Raw genomic sequence first — 20860 nt, forward strand, 5'->3', positions numbered from 1 at the left:
GCCGCCGCACAGGGAGCAGCCGGGAGCTCGGGCGCGGGGCCCCGGCTGAGCGCTCCCGGCTCCTCTCGCGCCTCGGCCGCAGCTGCCTGCCCGCCGCGCCCAGCGCCACAGGCAGCCCCACTCCGCGGAGGCGGGCGCCGGGAGGGCCCGGAGCTCCCTCCCCCCCCAGGGGCCGCCGGGAGACCGGTCACTCCGGCCCGCAGAGCCGACCAAGTGCCCCTGCCGCCCGGGCGGCTGAGACAGGCGGATGCCCTGCGGGCGAGCAGGATCCCAGAGCCCTGGAAATGTCGAATATTTAACCCACTTTAAAAACGCAAGCTTTCTACGCTTCCAAGCCCCACATTTATGACTAGCACAATCCTGCACCGTGGCAACGGGCACGTTTCCAGCACTGCCGAAGAAGGGCCATGCGATCTAGTGTCTTGCCTTCGGGGGCTAGCAGCAGAGCTGTAAACGGTACAAGCGAGACCCGAGCTGGACAGTCCAGGTGTAAACCGCTGCGGGGAGCTTTCAGAGGCAGCTTATGCACCAAATCCAAAAGGCTTTCAGCCCTCCAACCCTAGCTGCACCCCAGGTCAGCCCCCAACCTTTCCCATGAACCTCTAGACAGTCTCATGTACTGAGCTGTTCACTCCGTGCAGCCCTTTTCATGCAGCAGGTCATGGGACACCCCCTCTCCCAGATGGTAAGCCTCTTCCCTCTGTGGCACAGACTGTCATCCCCGAGGCGCTCCAGTCAGACTCCAGTGCTTCAAGACACCGAGGAAAGGCAGGGGTGGGAAATGAGCAGAGCTGTGCGCTCCATTGCAGGGGGAAGGGAAGGAAAGGAAAGCCAAGGCATGTCAGAATTGCACCTTGTTTATACATGTCCCAGACAATACAAGCCTGGTCTGTCAGAGGGAAGCGGGAGGCAGGGTTATGCAGCATCCCCATCCACTACCTTGGATACAAAGGGTGGAATACCACTTCTTGGAGCCCAGGGCTAACAAGACCTCCTGCCTCAAGCAGAAGCCGAGACCCTGCTTCCTCACCCCAGCCTCATTTCCCATAACAGCGCCAGCAGGCAGAAAAGGGAACTGCTATCTGGTTCCTGAGAGCCAGAGACGATGCCAGTGGGTGCTCCTCATAGCCCATTGCCACGTACGGCAGGACGCAGCTCTGGTGCTGCCTTCAGTTTAGAAGCTGCAGCGTCCCAGTCACTTTATTCACTGTTTCTTCTTCTCCCATGATGGCAAGGACAGTGCACGATCCAGCTGGGACCTGAAGTGGGGACAATGCCATTGCATCAAGAACAGCGACGCCAAGGGTAGACACTTAGTTCCTATCTAGCAACTGAATCCAGCCGATGAAGTCCACTATATCTCTAGGTAAGTGGCTGCAATGGCTAATAATTATCCTCCCTATCTAGAAGGTGCATCTTATTTCTTATGAGAGTGAGTCTACCTCCAGCCACAGCATCACGGCCTGCCTCTCTCCGTCTGGGAGATCAAGGCACCCTGTATTATTAGAGGTCTCATCCCCAAATGGACACTTATTAGTGGTCTGATCAGCACTGTATAGAGTTAGTCCACGCTCCTGTCATCAGTCCCTGACCTGGACTCTTTGTGTTTGGATTATGTTAGGGCACATGTTGAGTCCTTATGGCTGAGAGCTAACTTCCCTTCAGTCACTGCTTTCCAAAACAGCCATCCCTCTCGGCCCCTGCAGCCGGGGAGATTCTGGAAGACCCACGGGAAAGGACCTCCCAGCTCTGGTACTGAGACCAATTTTAAAGAACTTCAGCCCAGACCATCAATCAAGATACGGTACGGCTATACATCCCCAACGGTTCCCTTCTTTCCAGACAATTTGAGAGTACACATCTGCTCTTGGTTTTTAATCCATTTAACATGTGCTGAATTGCTGTATATATTTTTTGGAGAATGGCCTGGGGTATTAAGCCAAGTGCCCTACAACTTAAAGCCTGTCAACACTTCTATGAGATAATAAGCCTATTAAAACACATCACAAACCCCACTACCTGTGAAACCATGTTGATGTTGTTACTACTAACCTTTGTTACTATAAATTGTTACTTCTATCCTACCCTTGTCCTTATCAGGGTCATCATTTCATCCCCCAGTATCAGCACATTTCTCGGTTCTGTGGAAGGTTCAGAACGCTCCACAGCCCATTTGCTCTCAGCAACAACGGCTTGAGGAACTCTTCTTCCCGCTCCTGGAGCAGGATACCTCTTGCCAGGCTTTAGGCCAGTGTTTAAACGGCCACTGCCAGGCTTTAGGCCAGTGTTTAAACGGCCACTGCCAAACTAGTTTGTACGTGCTGGAATGGGAACCGCTTCTGTCATCAGGGTGGGATGCAGACAAGTCACCCAGCTGCTCCCTGGCTCCGATACTGGGCAATTCTGCCTTCTTAGTTGTTCGTTAGTGGTATAATTGCCAACAAACACCGTCTATACCGTTGCTAGAAGCTTTTCTGCTCCTGCTTATTTGAAAGTTTCCTTCTCATTTTCCCTGCCCCCTTGCAAGATGCAGCTGCTTCTTTGTTGCTGCCTTGTAGGATTCAGGCCTTGCTGTAAGGAAAACTTCAACTGCTTGTTTGTAGTGGAGCTCATCAGTATCAGTTCCCCACAGCCCCCCATATTTTTGAAAGTTATTTATGGTTTCAGAGCTATTAACTAGGATCTTTCTTTATCCAAAGACTTCCTTGTATTCATGGGAATACGGGTTTTTTAAGCACATAGTAAAGTTTTAATTCCAGACTTTGAGTGATTGTGCACATGGCTGCACCCTTTCCCCCAGGCCGTGTTCGGCTCTGGGAAACTCGTCTCTGTGAGCACGAGGCGCACACCCCGCAGGCACAGGGCCTGCCCGGCGTGGTTACCTGCGTCCTCCCTGCGTCCTGCACCAGGTACGTGGGCAGCTCCAGGCTGAGCGCCAGGGCCTGGAGGTCCATCAGGTGGGCAGCGTTCGTGCCTTGCACCACCACCTTCTTCGCACTAGCTGGGAAAAGGCGGCATCAGGGAGACCCTTCCCTTGCTGCCCAGAGCCACCGGCCGCCCGTGGTGGGGGCAGACGGCCCAGTCCCTGCCCCCGCCCGCCCCGCGGCGCCCCTCTTACCCGCACTCATCCCAGCACCGCAGCACCTCCCGGCCCGCGGGCTGCTGCTCCACCAGCCGGTACAGCCCCACGGCCGCGTGCCCCGCCTGCGCCGCCGTCTGCAACGAGCCCGCGGTCACACCGGGTCGCCCCCCGCCCCGCCCCGCCCCCCTTGCCGGCGCCCCGCCCACCTTGCCGGCGCCCATGGACAGCTCCGTGTTCACCACCAGCACCATCTTGTACGCGCCGCCCCGCGCCGCCGCCTCCTACGGGAGAACTCCGCTTCAGCGGGGGGCCGGGGCCGGAGCCGGCAGCGCCCCGCCCCGTCCCGCCCCGCCCCGCGCACCTGCGCCTCCAGGCTGCCGAAGTAGAGCTGCGCCGCCGCCTCCGCCGACGTGTTCCCGGTCAGCGCCAGCGCCTGCGGGGAGCGCCGTCAGCCCCCGCCCAGTACCACACCCCGCCGCCCGGCCCCGGCCCCGGCCCCGGCCCACACACCCGTCGCGCGGCGGCCTCAGGCAGGCCGAGCTCCCGCAGCGGCACCAGCAGCGCCTCGTCCGCCTCCATCCCGCGCCGCCGCCGCTGCCAATCAGGGCCTGCGCCGCCGTCACGTGCGCGCGCCTTGGCCCCGCCCCGCCCCGGGGCGGAGCTAGGGCTAGGGCTGCGCGCGCAGCCAGGGGTGCTGCAGGCAGGCGAGGGCCGTGGCGCGGGACTCGGGGGCCCGCTCCAGCGCGCGCCGCAGGAAGCTGCCGAGCGCCCGCTCCGGCCCCCGGCCCCGGCCCCGGCCCCGGCCCCACCGCGCGTCTAGCACCGCCTGTAGCCCGCGCCGGGGCCCGCCCTCGCCGCCGCCGCCACGGCCTGCGGAACACGTAGCGCTGGGCGCGGGGAGGCCCCGCCCCGCCCCGCCCGCAGCAGCGCTCGCGAGCACGGGCCGCGGCCCCGCGCAGCGCAGCGCGTGCCCGACCCCACGGGCAGGAAGGCTGTGGCCGCCCCGGCCCCTCGCGGGGCAGCTCCCGCCTCCGCTTGCAGCCGGCGCCCAGCCCGGCCGCGGGGCTGCCCCACCGCTCACCTCGCCGGCTGAAGAAGGCGGAGGCCCCCTTCCAGGAGAGGGCCATGCTGGGGGGGATGCTCCCCAGGAGCTCGATGATGCGAGCGATGTGATCTGGGGGAGAGGGAGGTCTGGGCGTGCGCATGTCCCCGCCCGGCCGCGCTGCCACTGAACCCCACGGGGTCCTACCGTCATCTCGAGAGAAGCATTTCCCAGCCTGCGGCTCAAACAGACGCTCTCCAGTCACCATCTCGAACGCCTGCACGGGGCAGTCGAGTCACGCGCCGACCTGCTGGGACCGGCGCTCCTCCCCAGCTGCCGACGCCCCTCCAGGCCTGCCCCATGCCACGGCCGGGCTGGCACGTGCCCTCGCTTCGGCCTGCCTCTGCGCCCAGCCTCGGCCTGTCAGCCCAGCACGGGCCTCGCTCAGCCCTGGCCCGTACATCCCTGTGTAACCACTGCGGAGCGGAGAGCATCCCGGGCAGGTCCAGCTGCACGAGCGGTTTGCCCAGCAGCTGATATGTGCAGGACCCCTGTCTTCCTCACACAAGTTTTTGGGAGCAAGGCTCCCTCCTCCCAGCTGCAGCGAGAGACCCTGATGTTTAAGGACAACTGTTCTCGCGGTGGTGGCCTTAGTCCCACTCCGCATGCATGGTGTCCGTGCCTGCAGCACACATCCGTCCCTGGGGTGCGAGTCCCTACCAGGCAGCCCGTGCTCCAGATGTCTGCAGGAGTGCTGTAATCTAAGCCAAGAAGAACTTCCAGGGCTCGGTACGGCTGAGTCTGGATCTCTTTGCAGACAGGCTTGTACTGGAACAGAAACGAGCTGCTGTGCATGGGGCCCGTGACGTGGGTGAGCAGTGTCACCACAAGGCCCAGGGGGCCGTGGACTGAACACCCCTGGGCTGTGTCAACACATCAGACCCCCGGGCTGAGCCCAAGCATCCCCTGGAGCAAGGTCTCCTTCGACGCTGGCTGAGGTTTTTGGCTCTAGAAGCTGATTCCCTGTCCCTGCACCCACTCACCCTTCCCAAACACTGCAGCCTGCCCTGGCCTGTAGAGGCTGGCCCTGAACCAGAGTGCTGAGCACAACCCGTGCATGCCAAGCTCAATCAGTCTCTCTTTTCAGGGGGCAGTGTAGTGACACAGACACGAAAGAGCAGGGTCAGACACGAGAGGAGAGGGTGTGATCCTGTATCATGAGAGTAAGAGTTGAGACAGACTCACCGTCCAGCATGCGCTGCCTAAGTCTGCAATTTTCACTCCCAGTTTCATTATATCGCAGGGATCCAAATGACGCACGAGATCGTCCCCTGCACAAGAGAGAAGCAGAAATCAGCCCCTCTCCAAGGCAGCAGGTGTGTTGCTTGTCACAGATCATGCATGTGCATGCTGGTGCTGTTGATGCTTTTTAGCCCCCAAATCCCTACAGCACCAGAGAGACTGTTCCTCTTTATCCAGCCCTGATTCGTCACTTCCATATAGTTAGGAGAGGACACGAACAACCCTGCAAGAGGGTTTTCAAAAGAAAGTGGAACTGCATGAAGTGGAGCATCACGACCTGAATCAGCTCACACAGCTCGTCCTCTTCTGCCGGGCAGCCTTGGAGGAGAGGGGATCCACAGTGCCTGCCTTTACTCTCCGCAAGAGGAAACGTGATCCCTGCTAGGTACAGACCTCAGACAGAACCTGCTCAGCCGCATAGTTGTGAGGTGACCAAATACTTTTTGATTTTATTCTTGGAAAAGACATCGCATGACATGAGCTCTATCATACAGCGTTCCTGCTGCAGCAATGGAGCCTGTGTCTAGATCAGTGGTTTTCAACCTTTTTTCATTTGCAGCCCCCCAAAATACTGCGAATGGAGGTGCAGACCCAGTACGTGTGGGTATTCCCATACTTTTGATTGATCATAGTCATGTTTTGTGGACCCCTTAGGCATAGTCTGCAGACCCCCAGGGGTCCAAATACCATAGATTGAAAAGCACTGTTTTAGATGAAGATGAGGAAGGAGTGTCTGCTGGCTAGCTGAGACTGGGCACTGCCATGCTCCTGCAGAGCTGAGCAGTCACAACTGTGGGGACTGTGGGTAAAGACAGGGTTGCAGTGACAGTGGTGGGTGGTGCTGACATGCGTATGGAGCAGGGTGTGTGCTCCAGGCCAGAGAGACATCCACAGAGCAGGAATAGCAGGAGCGTGATATTGTCCCCAGCTCTGCAAGCTGTTCCCATGAGTTGCATCATTTTAAGGCCTAATGCTGCTGTTTTCTAGCATGTTGCACCTATTTCCATGCCAGCAGAAAGGTGGTCTACAGTCTACATGTTCAAATCTTTGAACATGGATTTCGATTGACACTGGGAGACTGGTTTGGAGGAAACGACCAGGCAGTCAGTCCTGGTTCACCCACTTTGCCAGGACCAATGGCAAACAGCAGAGCCTTGCTGGGACCTGCATCAGGGAGGATGCTGCAGGTCAGCTCCTGGTGCCAGGAGGCAAATCTCAATTGTGGCTGTTGCTAAATAAAATTGCAGAGAGAAGGTAGATCACATCTGAGGGCTTATTTCACATGAGTCCTAGGAGCTAGCACACAAAAGCAGAAGAAAAAGAAGGAAAAACAACAGCAAGAGAGCATGGGGAGCATTGCTTTTGTCTTGTGAAACCTGTTGGTCCCAGGTGCATAGGTTGCCCTGGGTGCAACAGGACACAGGAAGAGTCAGCCCCGTGAACTGCTTACATGTCACCGGCTGCCAGAAGGGTGGAGCTGGGAGGACCCTGAGAAGGCAGTGCCACCTCGGTTAGTTGGGAAACAGTGAACCTGTCAACCTCAGAAACATGCTGGAGATGAAGACCAGAGACAGGATTTAGCTTTTGTTTAACCCTGTTGGGTCGTGAGCCTTTGGACAGTGACAACTGAGCAGTCTGGATTACAAATAGCATGAGACTGCTATACAAAGTGGAGCTGCATCGTACTGCAAAGTTGTATTTGTTCTGAAGCTACAGACAAGCGAGGTGCAAGGTTCCTCATTTTGCAGTTGTTCCTATACACAAACTGGTTTTTGGCAGCATGCCTGCATATGAGCAAACCTTCACTGGGCTTGTGTGGTTGGCAGGTGATTCAGATGGGAAGACTCCTGAAGTCTGGAAAGACCTGCCAGCACAGACATCAGTGTGTTCCCAGCAGCCAGTAAATCTCCCATAGTGTGTCTCTTGCTTTGCTGCAATGTCTCTGTGCACCACCCCTGGGGCAGGGTGTGCAAGAAAGTGCTCTCTCCTGGGAGGAATTAGCGGTCCCTTCCCCTCTTCCAGCCTACCTGACCTCAGTGGACCCACACCTGGGCTCTGGTTCCAGGCATCTGCATCAAATAGAAAGCTCTGCAGACTCGCCTCGCTCACGTGCAGCAGGATATTCTCTGGCTTGATGTCTGCATGGATGATGCGGCAGTGCTTGTGCAGGAAGTGCAATCCTGCCAGGACCTGGGGGAACAGGAAAGCAGGTCACAGAGTGATGCTGAGGGACACTTACAGCAGCTTCTGCTCATGTTGAGAGAGTTCAGCACAAAAGACTGTTTTCTGTGTGTTGGGGGCAGGACAAGACCTAGTAGGAGAGTGCTGCTCTATAAGGAATCCCATAAGCCAGCTTGATGTAGGCATCCAGGCACCCAAGATCAGGTGCTGACTAGTGGGACCCGTGTAACAGAACCAGCCATTCCACTGTTGGGCCTGGAGAGCACGGAAAAATCTGAGCAATGTGGAGCTGGCATCCCCAGGAGCAGGAAGTGCTTGGGGTGCGGTGGTGCAAAGAAAAGCAGACCCCGGGGGGACTGGGAGCATGGCCTCTGAAAGGAAAGAGCATCGAGTAAAAATGACGAGTGGCACTTTAAGTGTTATGAGAGAGGCGGAGATATGTCCCATGGCCAAGGTGGAGATATGCTCCATGCTGTGCATGTTGCCCTTGGTACTGCTCTCGACTGGTCCTGAGGCCAGCTTGTCGGCAGGCTGTCGGTGCTGAGGGGGACGCAGAATTTTCCATGATGGCATCAGGGCAGCAGAAGTCAGGAGAGGTGGAAAGTATGGATGTGGCAGGCAGCTGGGCGGCGTGTCCCCGCGTTCCACGAGGCGCCTGATGAGCCAACAGCCCGTAGCAGACTCTGCGCTGCACCAGGTTTCCAGGCAGGCGATCGTGCAGCATGAAAGCGCAGCAGTGTTTGTGGTGAGCTGCCTGGGCACGGGTCAACAGAAGCCCTCCCTGGACCAGCTGACGGGGCCCTTCGAAAATTCCAGTGAGACTCAGGGCCCAGCGCAGTTGCCCCAAGTTCCCAAGCATTAGCACAACGCTGATGAATCCCCTCCCACGTGCAGTTCAGTAGAAGGGGGTTGCCACACCTGGCCCATTTAGAGTCTACCTTTACTTCCTCTTCCCTTTTGATATCTTAACGAACTCATCTACCCGTCGTGGCCTGGCAGCGTCGTGGCTATTCGTTAGCTTTTCTAGGTAAAGAATCCGGCGAGGTCTGGCAAACAGACCAGGCATCGCCTGCCTCTGAGGAGCAGCATCCCCGCAGAGCAGCCGTGCAGCATGGAGCAAGACAGCAGCTGAGAAGACGGGGTAAAGCAGCTGTCAGCAGAGACAGGCGCTGCTGCCCAGCCTGTTGATGACCTAATGAGATGCATCAAGCTGATACAGAAACCGGAGCGAGGGGCTTATTGGTGTAGTCGGCGTGCCAGTAGTCTGGCTGCCCCGGGAACGGAGGTCCCCGCTTGGCTTTTGCCTTGTTCGTTCTTTCTTGGGCTTTTTCCTTTCCATCATTTCCTTCCGTCCAGAGAGAACGGGCCAGTGCTTTCCTTCCAGCGCCGGACCTCTTCTCCGTGCACTGCGCTCCACAGGAACTCGCTGTGGAGGGAACCGCGCCGCACACGGGCAGCCCGGGAAGTTCAGGCAAGAGGCCAGTGGATGGCTCAGCGGGGAGACTCGCTGGATCGCACAGGAACTGCACTGACATTCGAGGCAAAACCACACTGGAATAACCAACCCTTAGCATCCTACTAGGCTCCTGGATTGCCCACCCTGCCCTGCTGCCCCTCAGGCCCCCAGCGTTTTGGGCTCACCTGCAGCAAGGCTTTCTTCACAAAAGGCAAGGGGAGGCCCTGGGCACCATGGCTCCTCATCAGGCATCGCAGAGAGGGACCCAGCAACTCAAAGACCAAGCACACATGTAAGACAGAGTCAGGGATTCATGGACAGAAAACACCAGCTGCTCCCCTTGGCCTTCACTCTGACAGCCAGGCTGTCCTCTCGCTCCAGCCCCCTTGTTGCCCTGCGGCCAGCGTGTTCTTCCAGCGCCGGCTGCCACCTCAAGCCCACCCGTCCCACGGGGCTGACACCGAGGCCTCCATGCTGCCATCACATGCTCCCTCTCTGACGCGGCCTGCGGCCCACCCCTTACAGCCGCAGTAGTCAGAGGTGAAGGATATGGAAGCCATTGACGCCAATCATTTTGAAGTCATCTAATAAATGGACAATGTTCTCTCCTGCCCGGTCCTTTTTCTTCATGCTGTTGACCTGGGAGACAATTCAGAAGAGCTCGTATCATGAAACGTGTGCTGGGACTCTGCCCATCCTGCTGCCCACCACTGATATCTGAGCAGCAGCAGCAAGGTCCCTGCTGGACTCTGGGGCCCCGGAGTGGCTGCTCTTTCTGCAGTCAGAGCCCTGCGTGGGGGCGTTTCTCGCTCCTTGGCATGCTTCCTTGCAGTTTCTGTTGATGACATGCAGCAGTGCAGAAACCAGAGTGCAGTCACGTGGGCTAATCTGCCCCTGGGTGAATCTCCTCAGGGTTACGCAGCGTGGACTGGGCAGGCTAGTTCTCCACACTTAGTTTTGCTGCGTCTGAGTGGCTCAGCGTGTGCCTCTCTCCAGGCACTCGCCACTGCCAGCGGCTGGCCCTGCCAAGGGCAGCTCTCGCTGTTACTCGGGCACCCACATCTGTTTCCCCCCCAGTCTCAGGCTGGGAACGCCTCGGGGCCGGGACTGTCCCTCTGCTATTTGTCCAAGCTGTGCCTCCTACAGGGACCGTGGATGCAGAGCCACTATCTCAGTGCCATAAATAATCATAACATCCTCCTGAAAGCCAGCCGGTTAGAAACATATGGCCTCTGATTTGGTATACAGGCCTGTCGGTCCAGTGGGAGACTATCTCCCCGAGACATTTCCTTTTGGAATCTGCGAGTTCCCCGTGGGCCTCGCCACCGCAGAGCACTCGGACAGCACGTGGGGAGGCACGGTTGGCTAAATACTGCTAAATAGCAACTGAACTATTAGTAAAGTATACAGCCAAGTCTAAATACACCGTTTTCCTGATAACTACTGGGACAATTTCTCTACTGTTTAAATCAAACTACTACAACGTTATGCCCTTTCTTGCACCACTTGAACCCTGACTTAAATCAGCTGAGTTTGGGTTGGTAAATTCCTAAACTACACCAGCCCCATTTTTAACCTAATGTAAGCAACCCAGCGCAGGAGTCACGCGTGCTCGTTTAACCCAGCTGATTTGGATTAAGTCAGTATACCATCATTGTTTAGCCAGACCCTAAGAAGTAGAGAATTATGGGCCTAAAAGGTCAAGCTATCTCCAGGGGTCCTAGCGGAGACACAAATTGGTGCCCCTAACTTAGAAGGCAGCCATGGGCAGTGGCAGAAAGCGGCTCAGGCTCTCTTAGGGGCCAGTTTTACTCTTTGCTGCCTTGTCCTGACTTTTGCAGGGCTCTGCAGTGTGCGGGACCCAGCCTGCTGGCTGCTGCACAAGCCTTTTGTGCTGAGGTCCTTGCTTTCAAGCCCACGTTTTCCTGCCGCTCACCAGCCCCGTCTTTCTGTTGCCACCCCAGGGTTTTTCACTGGCTTCCCAGCGTGACGGGAGGGAGCAGGGATTCCTCCTGCAGCAGGAAGCTGGGGGAGCATCGGAAGAAAGCAGAGGATCCTGAACGCAGTGGGCCCAAAGCCCTGGGGGCACAGGGCTGCTGTGGGAGCAAGTGCTGTTCGGAGGCCCGGGTCTGCAGAGTTTGGTGTGATCTCCCTGCAGCCAGCCCGGCTCCCTCTGGCCACGAGCAGCAGCTCAGGACAGGGCAGGGGCAGGGCAGGGGCTGTGATGCCTGGAGCGCTGGGACGCAAGGAGCCCGCGTGCTCCCTGGGCCACGTACGTACACATCGGAGAAGAGAGATCTCGTCCTGGGCTGCATCAGTGAAGGCCTCACCGCTCTTGGTCACCTTCACAGCAACATGACGCTTCTCCCTGGGAAGAAGCATAGCCATGGCCAGCTCTTGCAAGGACCGCCCAGCCGCGCGGCCCGCTCCCTCGCGGCTGCAGGGGTCCTGTGTGCTCCCTGGCCCCGGCCGGCCCGGCCTGGGCTGGGTGCTGCTGGGGCAGGACACGCAGCACCACGCCAGGAGGGGCCTGCAGCCACGGGCACAGCCAGCCCTGCCAGGGGCCAAGCCCCCTCACGTCCCTGCAGCCCCTTTGTCCCTCTGCGTGGGCACTGGGAGCTGCACACCTGTCTGCGCCCTCAGAGGAGCGACTCCAGCCCCGGGAGCAAGCAGGGATCTTTGTCAGCAGAAGGTAGAAATGGCCCCCATTGCTACCAGCAGATTTTAACGCGCCCACAGCACGGCCCTGGCTGCCGGGTCCTCGTAGCCCCTGCCACACCAGTCTGCCGGGGGACACTCCCTGCTGCTGCCCGCTCTTGCCGGCGATGGTCCCCTGTGCCCTCCCCTCTGCCCCACGGCACCTGGGCAGCACCCCAGCCCCTCCCGTTGGCGCCGCTGTCTGGCCACTCACGCCCGGTCCTGGCACAGCCAGACGGTAGCGAAGTACCCGGAGCCCAGGCGCTGCAGCACCTGGTAGCGCCCGTGGAGCAGCTCTCCCTGCTGCGCGGGGTGGTGGCCTCCTGCAACAACAGGGCACCGTTACCAAGCCAGGCTCTGGCGCCGCCGAACCGGGGAGGGCAGGCTGACCCCAGGACTGCCCATTGCCAGGTGCAGCTTGGCTGCCTCCACCAGGCCTGGGCACTGAGGCCTCCAACGTGCTGCCCTTCCCCTGCTCACCTTCGTCCTCGGCGGCCTCCTCCATGCCTTGCAGCTTGCTGCAGACCTCAAGGCTGGCTGCGGCACAAGCTCCTGCCAAGAGACCGTACGTGCCACCTGGCCGCCCTGGGCGGGCGCCCGCACACGTCCCCTCTGCCCCGCGTCTCCCCCTCCCCCTCCCCGCGCACCGAGCGGGCGGCGGGAGCGTTTCTGGAATTTCCTGAGGGCTGAGAGATTATTTTGGGCGCTCAGAGGAGGGAGGCAGAGCAGGGCTCCTGGCTGCACGCAGCTGGCCGGAGCTCAGGTTTCCTGCTGCCTCGCTCAGACTGTCAGCGGGATTAGAGGGGATCAGGGAGAGGCCGGGCATCCCTTCACTGGGCAGCAATGCCCCGGCCTCCTGCTGAGAGCGCTTGCCGCTCCAGCGGGGCAGAGGGAGGGAGCAGGGTGCTGACCAGGCACAGTGAAGACCTGCCGCAGCCTCTCCCGGGGTATTTTAGCGCGAACAGCCTCAACCAGGCCCCAGCGCCCCTGGCCCCTGTGACAGGCTGTGACCAGGGTCGAAGGCTGCTACCCAGTGCCCGATACCACAGCAAGAAGCGTGACACAACCACGGGTGTGGGGACAGGCTCGGCCCCGCAGCGTAACAGCGCCTGTGGCAGGGCCGGCGCGTTGCCCTGCGCCAACCTCTGCGTCCGCGCCGGCCTGGCTGGCGTTTGGCACCTTCCGCACACACGTAAGTTCATGCTTTGCACTACACCGGTGCTGCCTGGCCTCAGACCGCCTTGCCCAGCCCCTGGGGCGAGAGCCCAGAGCAGGCTCTGATGCTGCCCTGCTCTAGCAAACAGCCCCGGCACGCTGTCGGCAAGGCCCGAGCAGGGGCGGGCCGAACGCTGCTGGGATCGCAATCCCTCCATTGCTTCCCTTTGCCCGGCTCCGGCCCCTAGGACAGGCTCCCAGAACAATGGCTGGGAATGCAAGCTGCATCGATTGTCTCGTCCCTCGCTGCAGCAGCAAAGGGGACCGTGCGGGGAGCATTGTCTAGCAAAAAGAGCCAGTGGCTGGAGATGGAAACCAGCCAGGCTCGAACTAGAAATAAGGAGCAAAGGTTAACATGGGGAGCCCCCCCACTAGCCCGGGAAGCACGCCTTGTGCAGCTGTCCAGGCGGCAGGCTCCTTTCTTGGGCAAGCAGGGAGGTGCTCGTGCAAGGGCCGTCACGAAAGGAGAAAGGAAGAAGTGCCCCTGACGTGCTGCAGGGCGATGAACGCAACGTTCAAAATGAGACCGACCGGGCAGGTTGAAAACGCATCCTTGCCCTGCTTGCGTCCAGCTGCAGACGGTGCACGGCGAGGCCCGCAGCTTGTGCTGCACAGAGCGGTCCCTTCTGCCCCGACCGCCCTAGTGAAGGGGGGGCGCTGCGGGCGATGCCATCCTGCCCACCTGACCCATGGCAGTGCCGGGGGTGGGCAGCGGGGCAGCCTGTCCCAGCCCCCGCACAAGACACCACCCAGGTGAGGGGAGCCCGGTTCGCTGGCTGTGGAGGAGAGAGCGGCTGGCCTTGCAGGAGCCGTCCACGCTGCTGTCGTGTCCGACGGGCATGCGCTGGGCACAGCCCCCTGTGCGCGGCACCCTGCAGCCCTCGGCACGTGCGGTTGGAGCCAGCGCAGCAGTGCAGCTGGCGCCCGGCATTTCACACTGACCTGCAGCAGCTCCACGCAGGACCAGCGCCCTCAGGGGCTCCAGGCTGCGCGATACCCACCGCTCTGCCTTCCCTGCTGCTGCGATGCCGGGGAGGGTGCTGCGGTGTGGCACAAGCTCTGCGGCAGCCACGGGGACGAGCTGTTGGGGCAGGTCGCGGCAGGCTCCGGCAGCAGCGCGGGCTCCAGCATAGCCAGGAGCACGGGGACAGCTGCGCCGGGGCCTTTTTATGGCAGCCAGCACTCTGCACCTGTTGGAACAGCTTTGCTCCGCTCCCCGGCAGCCGCCAGCGACGCAGGCCTCTGCAGAGGATATTTATAGAGCAGGATTTACAGCTCTGCCGAGATGGAAACACAAAATCTTTCCTTCACGCTCCACAGGCGCAAAGCGCCAGGCACAGCTGATGGGCAGCCCCCACCCCCCGTCCCTGCCTGCGGGGCAGCCCGGCAAAGCCCAGACGCGGGTGCCCGTGTGCCCAGGGCGCGGTGGGAAGGAGCCGTTGCCTCTAGGCCCATTGGGGCCACTGCTCCTGATCACAGCCTGGAGCCATGCGCCCCGTGTGCACGGTGGATGTGCATGTGCACACTTGCGTGTGCTCCCAGAGGAGCTGGCACTGCAGCCAGCCAGCCCAGCTGTCTCCAGGGTGAGGCTGGCGGGGCAGATGCCGGTGGAGCCTGGAGCCCCACAAGGGCTGCCCCACCCTGCCCCCAGCCCCACACCTGGGCCTGGTGTCGGCCCCTCCGGCCGAGTGCAGCGGGGCAGCAGACGGGCTGTGGGCTAGAGCTGGCAGGAGGCTGCGGGCCTGTCTGCCCACAGCAGCAGGGCCGCGCTCCCAGCCCAGCCGCTCGCAGCCCGACACCCCCAGCCCTGGGAGCAGCGTACGTGCAAAGGGGAGGCGGGGGAAGGCCAGAGCCGTGCCTGCCCGCCCCGCTCCGGCTGCCCCTGCCGGGGGCTCGCGCGGGGAGAGGTTACCCCTGCCTCAAGTTAGAGCTTCTCCGAGCTTCGGTCCCGGCTGGCGGGGCACAGGGAGCCCACTGCTGCCTCGAGCTCTTCCTCCCCCAGCGCCCAGGAGCGTGTCCTGGGCACGCTGGGGCACGTGGCCCCGGGCACCACCCTGCACTGGCCTCTGGCGGCACAGCCCGGTCCCACCCTGACGGGAGCCAGCCCGGGCCCCAGGGCCATTGCCAAGCGTCCACGTGCTGCACAGAGCGCGCTGGGACCGGCGGGGCCATTGCACCCGTGAGACCGGTCTGTGCTGGGACCCTTGCGCCCCTCCACCCTGCCTTGGCCCACGCAGGGGTGCAGCAGAGCAGGAGGGGCACAAGGGCCACGGGCCTCTTCCTGCGAGAAGCCCCAGCGCTGCCGTCACCGTGCCCCGCGCCTGCCCCTCGGGGAAGGGCCCTGGCAGAGGGGAGAGGCCGCGGCGCGGGGCCTGGCGCGCTCCTTCCCCAGGGGCCAGATGCTCCACTGCCCGCCCCGCGGGCCTCGAGACGGCGGCTCTCCAGCCGGGAGCTGAACTGCCCGGGCGGCCCCGAGGCCCAAGGGCAACGCCTCATGCTCCGGCTCCCCACCACGGCCACGGGTCGTGGCCTTTCCCTCCGGCTGGCTCGGGCCAGACGCCGGGCCCTGGCCCCGTGCGCTGAGCCCTGTAGCTGCCAGGACCACGCCTGGGGCAGGGCCGGGTCTGTCTGGCTCCATGTCCTCTACGTCAGGCCCCGAGACGCATCTGCCCCAGGGGCTCTGGAGCTCAGCTCCTTAGTGCCTGCCTGTGCCCAAGGGCAGCCTTGCTCCGAGACCCCCACAGCTGCCGTGGCTTTCAACCTGCGATGCCACGCGTGCCTCTGCCACGAGCCGCGGGCTGCGGCCCGACTGCAGCGTCGACAGCCCCCAGCCTCCATGCGGCAGCAGGCACGCCAGGCAGCTCCTCTGCCCTTGCCCGCAGCCCCGGAGGACAGCATGCCCGTCCCTCACCCCTTCGTCCAAACCAAGCGGGCATCGGCACTGCGCGAGGCCGGCAGTGCTCTCCCCGCAGGGCCCGGCTCAGGCAGCTGCGCGAGACAGGAGCGAACTCCCCTCTGCCCCCGCAGCGGCTCCTTGCCAGAGCCGCGCACAAAGCCCCACAGGACCAGAGCGGTTCCTCCCTGGACAAGCCTGGGGGACCGGCGGCACGGCCTGACCAGCGCGTCTGAAGCCGAGCAGGTTTGGGTGCAGACCTGCCTGCTCCTGGGCACTGCAGGCGGCGAAGGGCACCGTCCCGGGGAGAGCCGCCCCGTGTCGTGGCACAGAAGTGCAACACCCATTCTGCGTTGTATATTAAAATTTATTGAATTACTCAGGTAAGAATTCTCTCTTTATTAAAATCATTTGGGCTCTAAACTGCTTATTTACAGACATAACTTCTCATCTCACCAATAGATTCCTACATCTCACAATAGTATCTACAAACAATTATTACACTATGTAACAAAATTCAGATTTTTCAAGCTTTTTATATTAATAATTAATTCCAATTTGAGAAAGATGGCACAAAGGGGCAGGAATTCAAGAAGGAACAGGACATGGACACGGGGCCAGCCAGATGGCAGCAAACTGGGAACTAGAGAAGGGCAGCGTTGAGACAGGAGGTGAATGTACGTTCCCCCAAGGGGCAGAAATATCAGCGCAAACGCACCTGGTGTCCTGAAAACCAAAGGACTCAGCCCAGGGAGAAAGGCACCAAAAGCAGAATCACAGTGCAGCAGCCTGGGGCCAGAGCGTGCCAGCATGTGCTACGTCCTGGCTGTGTCATGTGTGTCCCCCCTCCCTTCCCCTCCCCCCCGTTTCTGCAAAATGTAAGCGGTTATTTAAAAAGCTTCTAGCCCTTATTGTTGTAAAGAAAACTGTGTGGGTGCAAGCGAAAGCTGAGCTGCCACCAGGACTCTGCAGCCAAAGGCTGGAGCTCAGTCCCAGCTCGTCAGGCGCCAGCACCATGGGATGTTGATGCTTGCAGCCTGGTAATGCTATTTTGGATCCCACTCCCCCGTTCTGGAAGCAAACTGTGCTCTCTGCCTCCCTGAGGCAAGTCGCATCGTACCTGTGACAGTGGAGCAAGGCTCTGCCCACAAGTTGTGTTTTGCGGTGACAGAATAACGAAGGGTGCAACCTCCCTATGTCCTGCCGAGCCACATGGCACATTGCAGCACACACACCTGACCCAACTCCCACCCCTGGTCGGGGTCCTGGGTTGGGAAGGTGATCCTACCCAACCTGCAGAAATGGAAGTCCCTGGCTTATGACACGCCAGCCTGTGGAGACAGGAATGTCAGGAAGAACCATGTGGGGCTGCTGGAAGAAACCTGCTATGTGCTGTTCCCCCATCACACAGAAAAGCTTATCAAATGACTGTCTTTTAAGCATAAAACCTCACTCTGCAGTGCCACCACGTGAATGACACGGACTGAGCGCCCCGGGGGCACATCTGAACATACAAGCTGACCCTCGCAGAAAGACTGAAAAGGGGGCTGAGGCTGCAAGGGATTTGGGCAGCCCAACAGGAGAGGCTGAGCAGAACGGTTGCGCTGGAAAGGTGCTACAAACCCAACAAAGCTGCCCATCCTGTTTTGCTGGTGAGAAGTTTCCAGCTGGTGAGGTCCGTAAACCATCCCTATTCGTTTAGCTCAATTTTCTCAGTTTCTAACCAATCCGTATTTTTTGTTATTGCTGTTTTCACATGAGTGTCCCTGGAGAAAAGAGCTCTGTGACCTCTCCGCAAGCAGAGTGGCAGCAGAGGAAAGAGGCACTGGAACCCGCCACACCTCCCAGCTTGGTTAAGGTGCAAGAAGAGTGTCATGCTCTAGCAACCGCTGCCCTCAAGCTGCAGGGAAAAGCTGAAGGACCGAGCAGGAGCGCTGCTCAGACAAGTGCTTGGGTCCAGACGGCTGGATGAACACAGCAATCCTCTTCTCTCGCTAGCTGTATCCAGGACTGCGGGCACTGCAGGGGCTCAGACAGAAGTTTCCCAAGCCTGCTGGGGCTGCAGCTGCCCTGCCCAGCCCTGCATACCCCAGGAAGGGGCCATCAGTGAGATGGAAAGGTCACAAAGCTGGAGGCCAGAAGAGTTTTGAGTCTGATGTGCCTGGAAAAGCTGGACCCTCTCCCCAGCTCTGCCCAAAGGGCACTGCTCCCACTCTGACAGCAGGTCTGGATGGCAGAAGAGCCTGGCCCAGAGGGACACTCATCCAAGTGGGGGACAGTTGCACAGAGCAGCGCCCCCTCGGCGCTTACATGCTCTGTCCTTCCAGGGCATTCATGGTCCAGCTCAGAGCAGCAGCCTCAGCAGGTCCCAGCTGGAGGGGCATGGCCACAAGGTGGTCTTGAGCAGGAGAGACCCAAAGGGACAGACTCGTAGCTGGATCACAGGACAGCGTGTCAGAGCCATCTGGTCCCTTTGCCAGGTTGCGCTAACTTCAGTCCAAGGGAACAGGCAGTAGAGCAGGGTCTGTTCACACCAGGACTGGGCACAACCCTCAGGGCTGGTCATCCTGTGGTGAGCACGTCATGCCTACGAGCACTGCCAGCTGCACACGAGCAGGGAGGGAGACCAGAACCTGAGCGCAAGAGACTATCACCCCTTCCCTCCAACCTGTCCCTTCTCCCCGCACCCAGCTCTCCTGGGCACCTCCCATGTGTGGGGTGGCCACGGCCCAGCTGGGTGGCACCACCAGGAAAGGCTCTCTGAGCCATGGCGGGAGAAATGCCACCTCTCCATAAGGTCAGGCCAGGCCAGGGGTGGTGACCCCTCAACCAGGCTGTGCTGGGCTTCCCAAGATCCCGGCCGGTTCCTGAGAGGCCTTGGGAAGCTCATGTGGCAACTGGTCCGGCACCAGCTGGGGCCACACATAGTGGCTGTGTGACCCGTGGTGGGTATATGGCATCCAGGTGAGAGGCCACACTATGGGGATGTCCATGGCACCAGTGTGAGGTCAGGGGCTCCTAGGAGGCCAGGGAGAGAGGATACATGGCCTGGTCCTGGAGCCCCTGTGTTGTCTGGCTCTGTGACGCATGCACAGTGTCTGAAGGACACCGCTGGGCCCTGGTCTGGAGAGTCTGCAGCAGCCGCGCTCATTTTAGAAAGGAAAAAAATCCATAAAAAATGATCCTCTGAGACACAAGTACGCTTGGACTCTGTGTTAGATTGGCCACCCCCTCCCAGGTCACATGCCTGCGCCGCAGGGATGCTGGGGCCAGGCAGCGAGTGGGACCTCCTGTCATGCTGTAAAACCCCCGTGAGCAGCGCAGTCCATCTCTTCCCCAGCCAAGAGCATTGCAGCCACTCTGCTGGGGTCACAAGTCAGTGACTTTGTTCTCCACGGCGGCAGCGATCTGCTGCAGTCGGTAGCCAAGCTGCATCTTCTGGGCTGTCGGGTCTTCCTCCAAGGCAGTGATGATCTGGAATGAGACTAAGAGCTCACTGGGAGCCTCCTCCAGCTACCAGCAACAGACCCATGCTGCTGATACAAGCTCAGCTTGGTTATAGCACTGGGCCTTGGGACACACAGAGTAAGCTATCTTAGTGGACCCCTACGATACCCCTGAGGCACCTCCTCCCCGGGGATGCTACTGAGGCTAAATGCTGGAGGCTGCAAGTTGGAGAGGGGCAATGGGAAAAACCCTGGTCAGACCCTGTTCACTGCCTCTCAGCACCCGTGCTCTGCTGCTGTGCGACACAAGAGCCTGGGCACGGTGGGCCTGGGGTCTGACCAGTACATGGCAGGTCTTATGTTCTTGTGAAGCTGGTTACTGACGTGGCCTTTACACCACAATTAGAAGCAAGGAAATGAATGGTTAACGGCATTAAAGATACTCTAATACTAATAGACCGAAGCCATTCATCACAAAAAGAAAAAGAGAAAGAAAGAAAGATAGAAAGCAAGAAAGAAAGAAATGCATTTTTCAGTAAAATAAAAATAACTGTAACTCTCTCCCCCACCGCCCGCCCCGTGCAAATAAACACTATCGTCACATCGGTAATATTAGCCAGCACAGTCTGTTGGACAAAGACATAAGCATTATATAAACACGAGAGTCTCAAATCCACACATTTCAAACATTATCCCTTTTCCTGTTCTCTTCCACCTACCACACTGTTACTGAGATGCTGCCAACACAAACTCTCCACCAAAAGTACATCAGGGCCGGCATAGGGGAAAGAGGGGAGGGACCCTTGGCCCCAACGGGGCCAGCAGGCCAGTGCCGCACTCACCTGGTCGTAGTACTTGTTGATGTATTTGTAGAGTTCGTGCAGAGCCACAAGGGAATTGAGTTCACCTGAGTAATTCTGGGCAAGAGGACAGTCGGGTTAGCCAGGCGTTCTGGGGGCCACCAGGAGAGCGGGCATGTCCGGCTCTGTGCCCCGGAGCCCGCTGGAGCATGCCTGGAGAACGCCAAGCAGCATGGGAGCAACAAGGACAGGAGGGCAGGGCAGGGCAGTGCTGCTCACTGGCTGTGGTTCAGTGCACCACTATGTCCCAGCCCTGCAATAGTGCCAGCTCCTGCTGGGCTGCCCTGCAGGGCCATGCCCCTAGGAAACACACTTGGCCTGGTCCCAGCCACGGGGCAGGCTCATTAGTGTGGCCCCCGTGCTAGGGAGCTGGGTGACCCAGGCTGCAGGAAGATCCGAGGCAGGGGGCTCTTTACCCTTGAGAGCTCAGCCAGGGCAGAGTTCATCTCCTGGTCGCTGGCAGAGATGGTCTGGCGAATGTCTGCATAGTACCTGCAGGGCGGGGAACACAGGCCAGGCATCACTGCCTGATCTGCTCCTCAGCCTCCTTTCCCACCCCGCTCCTGCCCCAGCCCTACCTTTCCACCATCTGCTTGTAGCGAGGAATGTCTCGGGCATAGAGCAGCTTGTTGATTGGGGAGTCCTGTAACAGTCAGGAGCAGGGCAACATGTTTCAGAGAGCAAGA

At 59.9% G+C, this 20860-nt stretch overlaps 2 protein-coding genes across 9 annotated transcripts in view; both read right to left on the minus strand.

The window, feature by feature from the left end:
• Positions 1-841: 841 nt before the first annotated feature.
• On the minus strand, positions 842-14266 carry LOC149856012 (SRSF protein kinase 3-like). Its single transcript, XM_090021157.1, has 16 exons — positions 13977-14266; positions 12241-12312; positions 11975-12083; positions 11344-11431; positions 9613-9702; positions 9249-9353; positions 8812-9135; positions 7454-7616; positions 5370-5455; positions 4845-4952; positions 4332-4401; positions 4164-4256; positions 3444-3515; positions 3289-3363; positions 2883-3001; positions 842-1259 (listed from the first exon to the last, which is right to left on the minus strand). Exons 1-16 carry the CDS (start codon positions 14104-14106, stop codon positions 1170-1172), a joined length of 1794 nt encoding a protein of 597 aa, XP_089877283.1. The 5' UTR covers positions 14107-14266; the 3' UTR covers positions 842-1169.
• A 1954-nt stretch (positions 14267-16220) lies between these two features.
• Positions 16221-20860, minus strand: part of PLXNB1 (plexin B1) — an 87707-nt gene continuing 83067 nt past the window's right edge. For all 8 annotated transcript variants that reach the window (XM_090021651.1, XM_090021653.1, XM_090021647.1 and 5 more), the window contains 4 exons: positions 20753-20817; positions 20591-20666; positions 20157-20231; positions 16221-19342 (listed from right to left, as the gene is read on the minus strand). In XM_090021651.1, coding sequence (XP_089877777.1) covers positions 19238-19342; positions 20157-20231; positions 20591-20666; positions 20753-20817 — 321 coding nt within the window. In that variant the 3' untranslated portion in view covers positions 16221-19237. The remainder of the gene's footprint in view (positions 19343-20156; positions 20232-20590; positions 20667-20752; positions 20818-20860) is intronic.

The sequence above is a fragment of the Crocodylus siamensis genome, chromosome 11, assembly GCF_052110815.1.
Source record: "Crocodylus siamensis isolate JL-2025a chromosome 11, ASM5211081v1, whole genome shotgun sequence".
Lineage (NCBI taxonomy): Eukaryota > Metazoa > Chordata > Crocodylia > Crocodylidae > Crocodylus > Crocodylus siamensis.

Excerpts from the sequence above, each read along its gene's own strand:
- LOC149856012 (XM_090021157.1), bottom strand. The coding sequence starts at position 14,106 with ATGCTGGAGCCCGCGCTGCTGCCGGAGCCTGCCGCGACCTGCCCCAAC. Across the intron at positions 9,703-11,343 it reads AGATCTCTCTTCTCCGATGT|GTCAACAGCATGAAGAAAAA; the intron begins GTACGTACGTGG and ends ATTGTCTCCCAG. Across the intron at positions 3,002-3,288 it reads TGTCCATGGGCGCCGGCAAG|CTAGTGCGAAGAAGGTGGTG; the intron begins GTGGGCGGGGCG and ends GCCTTTTCCCAG.